Source organism: Rhagoletis pomonella, unplaced genomic scaffold (genome assembly GCF_013731165.1).
Source record: "Rhagoletis pomonella isolate Grant_MI unplaced genomic scaffold, Rhpom_1.0 Rhpom_scaffold_00001, whole genome shotgun sequence".
Lineage (NCBI taxonomy): Eukaryota > Metazoa > Arthropoda > Insecta > Diptera > Tephritidae > Rhagoletis > Rhagoletis pomonella.
In genome coordinates, this window is record NW_023458555.1 from 41,113,602 (window position 1) to 41,126,108 (window position 12,507).

A 12,507-nucleotide genomic window follows, 5' to 3' on the forward strand; every position below is an offset into this window, starting at 1 on the left:
GAAAGGCCAAGTGGAAAAGGACTTAGTCACTTTGCATTTTCAATTGGCGTCAGTTTGCACAGAAGAGAAACGATTGGCGTGCTTTGTTAAACTCGAACAATAAGAAGAAACTCAGCACGCAACCTAAGAATCAGATGAACATATTAAAACTCATTCCCGGATACCTGTACGGATCAATATTCCACCGACGGACATGGCAAAAATACGTGATTGTTCTGAACCGGTCTGAACGACCTCTGTCTGAAAATTCGGGCTAGTCCACACCTTTCCAACGTCTCCAAGTGATGACGATCTCTTAAAAATAAAAATGTGTTGATAGAATGCGGTAAGGGCATCTTGTTCGCCAGTCAAAACCGACATAACGCGAAGGAAACTCCTAAGGCTCTACTAGCAAAACCTTCACTTGCCAGAGATTGGGATTCTCAAAGACAGGAGTCGGCAGACAATAGCATCCTGCGGAATGTAGTTTATACCTAATGTATGTACTTCGTCAAACTGGCAACACGTATGGTAGCACAACAAATTTGGCATAAACTCGACAAAGATAGGACCAACGTCCTAATTCTCCTGGTACGCCCTCGACTCAGGATGGCTTTTGGAAGCATTACTAGTCATCACCTAATGGGATTACACTCTATGTACTTATGTCGAATCTACATTGGAAACTCCATTCCAGTTTCCTGGCAATTGAAGCATATTTGAACAGATTTTTCTTTGAAGAGATCTCACAAACAATTCCGTTCTCTAGAGAACTTGTTGCAGTACAAGAATGCAAGTTCGACGTCTTCGGTAACGCTTCCAGCACTGGTACATGTGTCAGCGTCTTCCAGATTAAATCGTTTTAGGTAATCCTTAAAGCAGCCGTGACCTGTAATCAACTGAGTTAATTTCCTGCACTGTGTAGAAGCAGGCTACGGCATCTGGGATCAGCGTTCCTGGCTGACCTGACGTTTCAAACACCGACGCAAGATGCCTGAATCGGTTCACCACTGACCGGAAATGGTACAGCAGAGGCCTTCTATCAATGGACTAAGTGCGAATAGGTGAGAATGGCTCCAAGCTCTACACTGGTGATTACTATATGCTGCACATGGGCTGTAGGGCGCGACTGAGTATAGTCGAGCAACTGTAACTGCATATGTCAAAGCATAACAACAAGGACTAATCCTAAAAGCAGATGATTCTCTATTTGACACAAAAAGACACAACAGTACATTTTCTGGCAGGTACATACATACATATATATATACGAAATGAGCCAAGTCTATGACTAACAACATCTTAGCGGTACCAAAATGAGTGCCACCCAGCGAAGAAGTGAATCGACAAACGGAATCAGTGACGAGGGAGTGAGATATCGTTAAATCACAGCGTCTAATGCGAATATGCAAATGTATGTTAAATTGCCGTTACATAAAAGAAAAGAAGGCGTATCTTAATTTTGAATTTATCATAAAATGAAGAACGATGGCAACAAAAAAGGTAAAAGAAAACGCAGAATGGGAAAATGGTAGGTGAACCCTAAACCAAAAAAATTATCAATATATCTCGCAATGGATATCTGAATCTTGATATTGTCACAGTTAAGCTGTATTATAAATTTCAGCATTGGATGCAGAACTAAAATGTGAAAAACCTGTCAACACAAGCAACGAACAAACGAACAAACAATCGTAAAGGAAAACTCCTCCCCCACCCCATAAGAAAAACAGAAAGCCAAAGAAAAAAAAGTTGCAAATGGGCAATAAAATCACGAACTTCGAACTTTCCTAAAACCCAATCAAAGTAAGTTTGCCTGCTAGTGTTGACGCTGTGTCGTAGGTGGCTCCTTGACATATGCCAAAATGTGCCGAAATCAAATTCGAAACGCTTTGACACACGACGGCGGTGTTGATGGCGGCGTTACCTAAAGTGGCAAAGGCAAGCACGCTGGCGCTGAAGGTGGCAACCGCTGAAACCGCTAGTGATGTTTGTTGATGTCGGCAAAGCACACAGCATACATACCATCGCCGGCAAAGCGGAAGAGAAACTGCTGCATATGACACGATCAGTGTAGATCACTCACAGGCGATGGCTGAACGTCGTTTTGCACTCTGCATACAGCCGGGTGTTGCCATCAAAGACGATGACGATGACGACCAACTGACTGCCGAACAAATCAAATCAGCATACAATGGAAATGTGGTGGGAAACTACATACTAGCTGTTGACAAAGCCACCAGCCACCAGGCACCAGCCAATCGAGCCACCAATGGTGTCCAAAATAAATCATGGCAAGCGCCTGCGCTAACACTACAAAGGGACAATATGGGCGATTATGGATGTTTGTAGTATTGATCGCGTTCGTCGGTCGTCCAACGACGGGCTAAGGAAGGAAAGCAATGCCCACGTATGGAGCTATGAGGCGCCTGGCAAAAATAAAAATAAAAATGAAACAAGCAAGCAAGCGATTTCTATCTTTTACTAATATTTGATTGTACATAGAGTCTTTGTTCGCTGGCGACAGCTGTAGAAGCGCCATATTTTCCCATGACCACAGTTTGCAATTCAAATTTTGAAGCGTAACTGGAACAAGTAAGCCTTTTCGGCCCACCAAAGCAAATATACAGTCATTTTCGTATTCTTCTTCTTTTTCTACTTCTCACTTGAAGACACAACAATTCTGTCATGGCAACACGAAATTTGTCATGTGTTTACACTTTTTTACTTTGCCACATGCAAATTTACAAATTTCTTTACCGTAAAAAATCATAAGTTACGAGTATAACATATAAAGGGTACATACATAGTAGCAATAGGCACAGGCGGGTATGTATGCAAATGCATTCCAAAAATTTGGTACACCTTAGGCGCATAGCTCCTGCTTGTAGACAAGGCGAAAGCCACGACCCACATACTCGTCATCGCTGCGCACTGGTAATATAATTGGTCCCGCCGCGACATCCTTAACCGGAGCATTTTGTGTGAAGTCATCTGAAACGATGCCATCGTTGAAACGCTCACCACAGAGGCGCACTTGGTTGATGGCGATATAGTCATCGGGGCAATTGAAAATGCCAGCACCCGCCTGACCATCGGGCACCAAGTCCACTGCATCTAGAAAAAAATAAGTATGTAAAAGTACTAGGAAAAAATGTATGGAATTTTATTTACCTTCGTCTTTATTAACGATTTGAAAATCCAATTGATCGCCACCAATTTGCTCGGTGTTATAATTAACCGAGCACATATCCTTGGCCCGTAGTAGACAGATGGCATAATTTAAATTATTCTGAAAATGAAATATAATTATAATTAATAGTACTTAATTTAATGGCTCTTATATTTTGCTGTAAAGTTACCAGATATGTCGCTCCAACAGTGTTAACAAAGGTGCCTGCCGAATCATAGTTGAATGACTTCACAACGCCTTCAGTTTCTGGGTAAAACTGCAAACAACCCTCCGGAGCAAGATCGTTTTCGAGCTGGAGTTACATACTTTATTAATAAATGAAAGTTTGTATATAAATTAATGTGTGTATTATGTACAGTGAAACCTCGATATAACGAACTGAAGCGGTAGGACAAATGCTTCGTTATACCACAGTAGTTTACTGTGTGTACAACCGAACATTTCTGGACCAGTTCAGGGCTATTTTAAAAACGTTTCGGGACTAGTTTGGTATCATTTTCGGTCTAGTAAGGGACCATTTCAATATTTGTACGAGATCCTTTCCGGACTTTTTCAGAACCGCTTTAGGACTATTTGCGGACAATGTTGGGACTAGTTTCGGATCATTTCGGGATGGGTTGTTTGGTTGGTTTAAGTGGATTGTCACCCTGATGACAAATAATTAGCTAGTTTGCCATTTTGATAACACAACTCGTGCAACCTGCGGGCATTTGGCGGCCTTGATGAATTTCAGTACGTCATAGAGAGAGAGGCAGCTGCACTTTAAAAATACTCTGCAGAAATGGTTCGCGAGTGTCTTTATCCTCATCCTTGCGAGAGGTGGATACTCGCACAGGAAGTTTTCGACTGTCTCTTTTGAGCCCGGCTCATCGCAACTGCGACAGCACCTATTAATGGAAACCCCAAAGAACCAGGGCCATATACTCACTGCAATAAGTTTGTAGGTGGGTCGAAGGAGACCCAAAAAAGTGCCGGATAATCCTATATGTACGATCCTGTACGGTTCCACCTGTGCTCGGCCTCCGAGTGAGAAATTCCGGTAATTAGGGGCCACATTTAGTGCGGACCGACAGCTTGATAGTTTGTCTGCTGCCTCATTTTCGTAAATGTCCCTGTATTCCGGGACCCTTATTAGGGTAATTTCGTATGGATCAGAAATCGAGACCAGTAGCTGGACTCCAACATCCGCCAAAAGTCTCCGATACAATAGCAGGCGCGCCTAACAACATGCAACATGTAGCAAAATGTCTGTCGAGCTGCCAGATTTGGCTTATTACACATTTCGTTTGTTACTTTTCCATGTTGTATACTTTTAGGCCCCACTTTTTCGTAGCGATTCCTAGAATTCCACTGCAGCTCTCTCCTTTAGTCATCTACCAGTTGAGTTCAAACAGATGTAGAAGAGTGTGCCTGAATAGCCGCCTGGCTATCCGCCATAATATTCACCCGTCTTCTCGCGGGTACATTTTCTTTGATGTACTTTACTGTCTCTTTAATTGCAAACGTTTTGGCCTGGAAAACGCTTGCATAGTCTGCTAGGCGCAAGGATAACTTTAGGTTATACTGTTCAATAAAGATCCCTGCGCCAAACCCCCATTCCATCTTTGAGCTGTCCGTAAAGGCAGATATACCCTGCAAGAACTGAACCCTTCCTTGAATCTAATCACTGCGGTTTGGGAATTTCGTGTGGGGTTTGTGGTGAACCCATGTCTTCGAGAGGATATAGCCATTTGGCAGCGGTTTAATTCCAGTCGGCAATGCGTTTAAGATGAAACCATGCCCAAACGGTATTTCCACCCAGAGCCCCAAAGCATGCAATCTGATGGCGCTGTTAGCAGCTGAGTTTTCCTTAGAGACATCTATCGGTAATAAATCAAAAAGGACGTTCAAAATTTGGTACGCCATCGCTTGAATTCCGTTAAGTTATTTAACTACGCTTGTGGTTTGGCTTGCTGCCAGGCCATCGCTCTATAAGAGAGTACGGGTCGGACTATAGCTGTGTCTATCCAGTGCACAATTCTTGGTTTCAAACCGCAACTCTTGAATAACTTTATTTTGCCTGAAGGCTACCGCGATCTTCCTTGCACGCTTTTCAATGTTTGGCTTTCAATTAAATTTGGGAAACAGAATAACTCCGAGGGTATTTCACCTTGTTTGACTGTATCAGCTCCGTTCCTCGGACTCTTGGTTTAGTAAGACTAGGTAGATTTGTTTTATTTGTGCAAAGCACAAAGTCAGTTTTCTCAGGGTTTACGCTAAGAGAACAAATTATGGCCCTGGAATCTACTGTCAATGGAGCTCTTTCATTAATTTCTCTTATGACCGAAGGAAACTGACCCGCTACCAGTATTGCTACATCACCGAAGGTTTTCATACACAAAATTTTGAAATAGGGTTGCCACACGACCGCAAATTTTAGTGAATTAAATACATCTCTTAAGTAAAACAGTTTTAAATGTTTTTATGAATAGCTTCAAGGTCATTCGTCGCGAATCCGTGCAGGAGGAACTCAGGATCGAGAATCACACGCAGCTGCAATGGAATGGAATGGCAATGACAGATATACTTCCTGAAGTCCAAAACACCATAATCAGAGCAGATAAGTGTGTCACTGGAATTCGAGAACCTGAAGTTTTGGGTCAAATGTTGGACAAAAAGGTCTAAATAAAAAAAAACAAGTTTAAGGCGGGACGAATTATCCTATATTATACTTAAATTTTGTTAAGTAAAAAAATAATTTTTCAATATAATCATATTTACCTGTACTATTTTTATATTGAAGGACCGGTCACCTGCGGCTACTTTAGTGATAAACGAGAGATATATTTTCTTCTCAAAGGAATTGGTTACATCAACATATACTGGAAGGAATGGAAGATGGTATTGAAAGTAAATTTAATGAATTAAATAGCACAAATTAATTTATTCGTAGTGCATAATTAGTATAGGGACATTCGTCGACATTTCGACTTCAAGAAAAAACCTTCTCCAAGAACTTCTTAAGCTAATTAAACTGTACTGCTGAAATTTTTGTGGTGGAATTATTATAAATTTTATTTCTTTCGTATAAAGTACGGCCCAGTATAATGTAAATTTAAGAGACTCAGAAGATTTTCAGATTTAATTTAGATTACATTTTTTTGGATCATAAAAAAATTAAATCGGCCATAAAGATTATCAATTATAAAATTAAAATCCAAAATTATAAAAATAAAAATCCAAATTCAACGAAAAAGCAAATCCAAAAAAAATAGATTTTGCAATGGTCCAACAACAAAAATCTTGACGTTTAACGGTTATTTTCGGTCCCTGAATTTACTTGTTAACATCAAAGTTGCTTTTCTCGGAAACTTATTTTCGCACCGTAGCAAAATGGGGCAGCAACTAAAGGTCAACTCATTTTAACAGTAATCTTTACCTCCCCGCTTTCACCACCCATCAAACACAAAGTTTTTCACTAGAGGTGTGTATGAGTGTGAGGATGAAAATATTTTTGAAGAGGGTTGCCACCTGTTCAAATGTTAAAATCAATTTAATTAACTGGTTGAATTAAACCTTTTAATATGGATATCAAACGAGAGAGGTTTAAGAAAGCTTTATTTCGAAAATATTTTTAATAGTGTTGCCACTTGACTAGAGATTCAAAACACATTTATGTAACAAAAACTTTTTATGTAGTTATCAAACGAAAGAAATTTGAGATGGCTATATTTTGAAAATATCTTTGACGAGGGCTGCCACCTGCTTTAAAGGGGAAAATACATTTTGTCAATAAGTCAAACCGAGGTTTTAGAACGCGTTGTTTCGAAAAAAAGAAACGATAAAAGCTAGTAATTAAAATTTTGACTAACTTACTATGTTGGCCTGTATTAATTCCACAAAGTATGGGCACGACAAAATTTATATTCTGGCCGGATACGATAAACTGGTCATCCATGCAGTCGCCATCAGTAGGTCGATTCAGCTGGGAAAAAGGTAAAATTAAATTGTGGCAAATGCATTCAATTTCTCCTACAACTCACCTCAAACATGATAAAATCGAGTCGCAACTGTTGCACATTGTCCCGCAAGTTGATGATCAACACACATATCAACATTTCACGCACTGGTTCCGGATAGTTAGGGCTCTCAAAGTAAACCACCGATTGTTTGGTTGTACCGCCACAGCCAGTCAAAACTTTTTTGTCAAAAACGAAAGTAATGTACTAAGTTTATTGAAACGGAGCCTACTCGCCTTCAGCACACTCACATACACAACACACGCCCATACCATCTGCGCACGCCTCCGTCGGTATGCCGCCTAAACTTTTGCACTCAAACTCGTGATAGCAAATTCCCTCCATAGCCCGTACGCGTACATCAATCTCACCCATGGCCACCGAGCACTTGGTATTCTCGAATTTGATGACTTCGAAGAGACTGAGGAACCCCTTTGATTTCGTTTTGTTGCCACGGTTTTGCTGCTGCAACAGATTGAGCGCGAAAGGGGAGCCATGAAAGAGCAACTGCTTTATGGCATTTCCAATTTGTGGTGGTCTCATGATGGAGTTTATAGTGTCTGAAGCTGCGGCAGAATTGACTGTAGGCAATGTCATGACAACTGTAGCTGGTGTTGGTGTTGTAACAATCTGTGCTGACCTCACTGTAGACGAAGGCGATGGCCGGTCAGTAGGCAATGCAGCTATTGGTTGCTCTAAGAACTCTTCTTCTGAATCTTGCTCATCGTACTCATCTGCTGCATCCGCTTCACTAGTATCAGCATCCGCCGTGCTTGTAGGGGCAGAGTCCGTTGGTATGTCGACCTGCGGCTGTTTATGCCACAGCAAGCGTGGCATTTGATGCAAAGGCCTATAGCGTAAGCCATAATAATCGGATATATCGGCATAACGTGTCCACTCTCTCGACCCACTTAACACTTTATAATTATTTTCCGATGCAGTACTGATATCCTCCAGTGACCAATTATTTTGTACTCGCAACGTGACAAAGTCGCTAACATATGACACAACCACACCCACTAATGTGGTGCAAATGCTCAAATTGACCAGCAACAATTGTTGCTGCATAGCTGCTATGTCCGCTAATGAAACGTTTTGAACGGAAGCCACAGTCTAGACTGTTGTCAGCGCCAAACTGATGGTCTCCACGCACCGAATGATGTTTCACTTTTACAACTTTTACAACATTCTTAGCAGATTTCTTCCGATGCGAATACATATGTATCTTTCTTTCAGTTTCTTTAAGCCTCTCAAGCGCTTTATTAGAGCATTAATTGTGAACAAGCCTTTTCTGTGTAGCATATGCAATGTGACAATAATAACAACAGCAACAGTATGTAGTAAGCAATGCAACCTTCACTTTTGCGGCAGCTGCTTTAAACTTTTTTGTTTTTGTCATGGTAATGTGATTTCAAATGTTGCACAGATACATGTTGCTGAAAGTAGAATAGGAAAGTGGTGTAAAAAAGCGAGACCCGCTTAAAAGTAGGGTTTTAATACAAATCAATTTAAATTCGTTGCGTAGGTCTTGAAATTTCCAAAAGCATTTGGTAGCAAGAAGACTGGGAAATGCTTCTAAGTTTCCTTAGCGGGAAATAAGTAAAAGTCGATCACAGATTTGCTAAGTATTTTGTCGAGCTTATCGTACGATTTGTGGCAGTTATCGCACTTCTAACCTACGACACCGTCACTTTCATTTATATTGGCTATCTACCTGATCCAGTATAACGCAGTTTCGTTGTGTTAACTGACCCCTTTTTGAAATACTAAGGCGATAAGGCTAAGTACTTCTCGTATTCATGTCTCAGAAGTCCTTCTACCGTGTCAGATTACCAGAAAAATCTGGCCAAAAGTTGATGAACCGCTATTCTCTCAGATTAGTATTTGGAGTGATAAGCCTTTTTGTTTCACCAGTCGACATTTCTGTCCATCACCCAAACTTTCATCACAAATTATATCCACGGAAGAGCTACATACGAAAAATATCGAAGTCTCACTTATAAACATCAGACTTCAATTTAATACTCACTTTTCATTAGTAGATGAATTAGGCGAAATCGGACAATAACGAATAAATTCTAATATAACGGTATTTATAAAAAAAAACGACATTATTAAAAAACTTCTTTTTTTAAGTTTTAAAATAAGCGTAGATAAATTTTTAAATCAGTTAATAACAACGCCCACTTCCCATATTACAGTATTTTTCACAAAATAGAAACAATCCAATATTTCAATAATAAATAAACTAATACATGGAGATATCTTTACGTAAACTACTTATTTTTATTAAAAAAAAAAAAAGACGCCACTTTCTACGAAATTGGTAACCGGTACCAAAAATTCGAATTTTTGAGTTTAGTAACCGGTACAAAACGATTTCATTTTTAAACTACCATAATAAATAATATGAGTGTGACCTACCGCCTCTTCCCAAAATTGGTAACTCCTAATAAAAACCCGGGTTTTTGAAAATTGGTAACCGGTACAAAAAACCGATCTCATTTTCTTAGTTCATAGTGATTCTTATAGGAGTAAAGTTCCAACAAATTTCGACCACTTCTTATATTTTTCTACATTTATCCATTTGTGCGTCAGCGCTTTCATTAATTAAAAATATTTCCTATCGAATTTAGAGATAGGACATTTTCCCATTTTTATTGAAATATTTTTCCGGAATTTTTTCCACCTTAAGTGCTACAGTGGCTGGCCTAATTGTAACTTTTAATAGCAACGTTATTTTTCTCAAAAGAGAAAGCTTCGTAAGCCTAAATACCAAAACAGTCAGTGTGAGACTTTAACTTAGAGCTGGAAAACTATCGATGGTCGTGGCCATACGGTTTTACCTGCTCTGTGTACTGTGCGTGGTTGATCTCGGTTCGCATTTCTTGAGCTATGAGATCGAGAGGGCATAATCCCGAGATGATAACAGCTGCAGCTTCGGAAACAGTTCTGAAAGCTGAACACACTCTAAGAGCACATAAGCGATACGTAGCCGATTGTAGGATGGCGATTTGAAAGCGTCGAGCCGAACTATCGATCCATGGAGCAGTATTGATCGTTAAACGCCTATTAATACTTCCCTAGAATGCTATCTTGCTCCCCCAACGTTCGCAATTAGTATAGATAGGGCTGCTGTTGCCGTCGCTGCCCTTTGTTGGCGTAATTCAAATGATCCTGGAAGCAATGTCGGTGATCAACCAGGACTTCGATTAAACAGGTTTACAAAAAAATAACTTTCTACATATTAAACCATACCTCTATACCTATGTTATTCTACTGACTTGCTGAACCCGGATCCAAGGTCTGTTAACCTCCATAATGTCAGGTTCGAATACACATAAAATGCATACTCATAGGTTTTTGTTGTCGCAGAATCCGAATATAGGGATCCTTCTTCAAGGTCATCTCAAGGTCAAATTCAGAATTGAGTTTTCTGGTTTATTCAATGAATTTTCCCCTACTGGACCTTCAAATGACCTCGAACCAGACGTTATGGACCTAACATAACATTGGGATATGGAGGTTTGCTTTAATATGCAGAAACTTTGTTTTTTTGTTTGTAAACTTGTGTTATTTTTCATGCAGGTTTTTTTCACTTCTTTGGTGGGCTCTATTTTGCTGATGGATCTGTCTTAGAGCATAGGTATTGCCTTAAAGTTTGTACGAAGAACCCTACAGGAAAATGTGTGAAGCTGCCCACAATGCCGCCATATAGAAAGCAGCTGCGTAGAATTAAGTCGCATTTTTAGTCAGGTAATCGAGAACTAATGATGAGACAATCGCTTCTATAAATAGTTACTATAAATTTGAATTTACTCTCTCAAGGTTGATAACATCAAAGCTGGCTATGAACTCCTGTACATATTTCCATGTAAATTTCCTATAATACTCACATATTTCATAAATACTTGATGCGTATATGAATATGCATATACACTAGGGCGGGTCGAAAATCTAATTTTTCTCAAATCCCATGGTAATAGTGAAAATATATTGTATCATGAAGTCAACAACAAGCCTGCGAAATATTAGTCTTTCATTTTAATTGTAAGAGCCCGCGCATCGACCGCCAAGTGACCCACAGCACAGTAGTCGAATAAGACCAATTCTTGTTAAATATTCTGTGTTTAGCCAAAACTTTTGGTGCATATTATTAGGTAATGAATCCTTTAACGCAAAAGATAAAGTCAAGTATCATTTCGCGTAGCCGTTTATCTTATCGTTAATCTCAAACTCATCTATTTTCAAGAAAATTTTAATTGTTCTCTTGATAATTGCATTGGCCTATAGTCAAAAGATGTAAAGAACAACATTAATATTGCTGGCGTGCATTTAGATCGCTAGTTCCAAATATTCTAATCCTTTTTTAATATTAGCTATAGTTTGCGATTTTTTTCAAATTTAGGAACAATTTCGGTAGCTCTAATAGAATAGCCATTATTTTCCATTATCGCGGAAAAATTTTGTTTATGCAAATTAGTATGGAAACACTGAACAGGCACAACTTCTAGACACACTAATTGGTTTACTTATGTTTATGCATACAATATAAAAATTGCAAATATAAGAAAATGATAAAAAATTTTGTTCAAGATTTTTTTTATTTTAAAATAATTTGTTTATAATCTGAACTATTTTAGTCGTATTATTATCAAAAATCAGTAACATAAAGTCTCGCCTTCAATTTGTTAATTATTACGCACCGATCGAGTAACATTTACCAAAGTTATATCGAAAAGCTTAAGTGGATTTCCAGTTTTTTTCTAAAAAAATTTCTCTTCAATTGTATAAATAACCTTAAATAAATAACCTTAAATAAATAAAAGAACCGGATTGCAGAAAACTGTGCCAGCGAGTGACTTTTTTCGTTCAAGCTGAATGCAAAGCAATATCGTCCAATTGGAGAGTCCTCAAAAGGATTTCCCAGGATATGTTGAAAACTATTGCATTTACCTACAGACACTTTTTCACATAATGGAAATAACTAAAATATTTATGTATATCTAAACACTTATTGCACGTCCCCTACTTTCATATAACGGCAAATTTAGAAACCGCGAAAAATGTGCTTCTGCGGCGACTAATGAAACCATTCCGCACCAGTTTTCAAGACTGCAAAAATGGACTTAAAATAGGCGTTTCTCAACCTAATTGTAATGTATGCAAATAATTATATGTTTGAAACTACTATCAACTTGTCGAACGATTCCTAATCTTTGACAATACATTCATTCACGATCTTGAAAACTGACCAAATCGGCGTGACCAAGTCCAAGGTCATTTTAATATTACTAGTGTTCGCCCAGCGGTTGAAATTCAACCGCTAAAATTAAG

The 12,507-nt window shown here is 39.0% G+C and overlaps 1 protein-coding gene across 1 annotated transcript; it reads right to left on the reverse strand.

Annotated features, from left to right (window-relative positions):
- Positions 1-2,675: 2,675 nt before the first annotated feature.
- Positions 2,676-8,702, reverse strand: LOC118751232. The gene is made up of 7 exons (XM_036486010.1): positions 7,422-8,702; positions 7,195-7,349; positions 7,028-7,136; positions 5,933-6,033; positions 3,342-3,464; positions 3,154-3,271; positions 2,676-3,096 (listed from the first exon to the last, which is right to left on the reverse strand). Exons 1-7 carry the CDS (start codon positions 8,236-8,238, stop codon positions 2,846-2,848), a joined length of 1,674 nt encoding a protein of 557 aa, XP_036341903.1. The 5' UTR covers positions 8,239-8,702; the 3' UTR covers positions 2,676-2,845.
- Positions 8,703-12,507: the final 3,805 nt, after the last annotated feature.

Bases quoted from the DNA above. Each gene is read 5' to 3' on its own strand.
- LOC118751232 (XM_036486010.1), bottom strand. From the start codon at position 8,238: ATGCAGCAACAATTGTTGCTGGTCAATTTGAGCATTTGCACCACATTA. The intron at 7,137-7,194 runs GTGAGTTGTAGG...CCTTTTTCCCAG, and splicing joins TCGATTTTATCATGTTTGAG to CTGAATCGACCTACTGATGG. The intron at 3,272-3,341 runs GTAACTTTACAG...TTTCATTTTCAG, and splicing joins CTGTTGGAGCGACATATCTG to AATAATTTAAATTATGCCAT.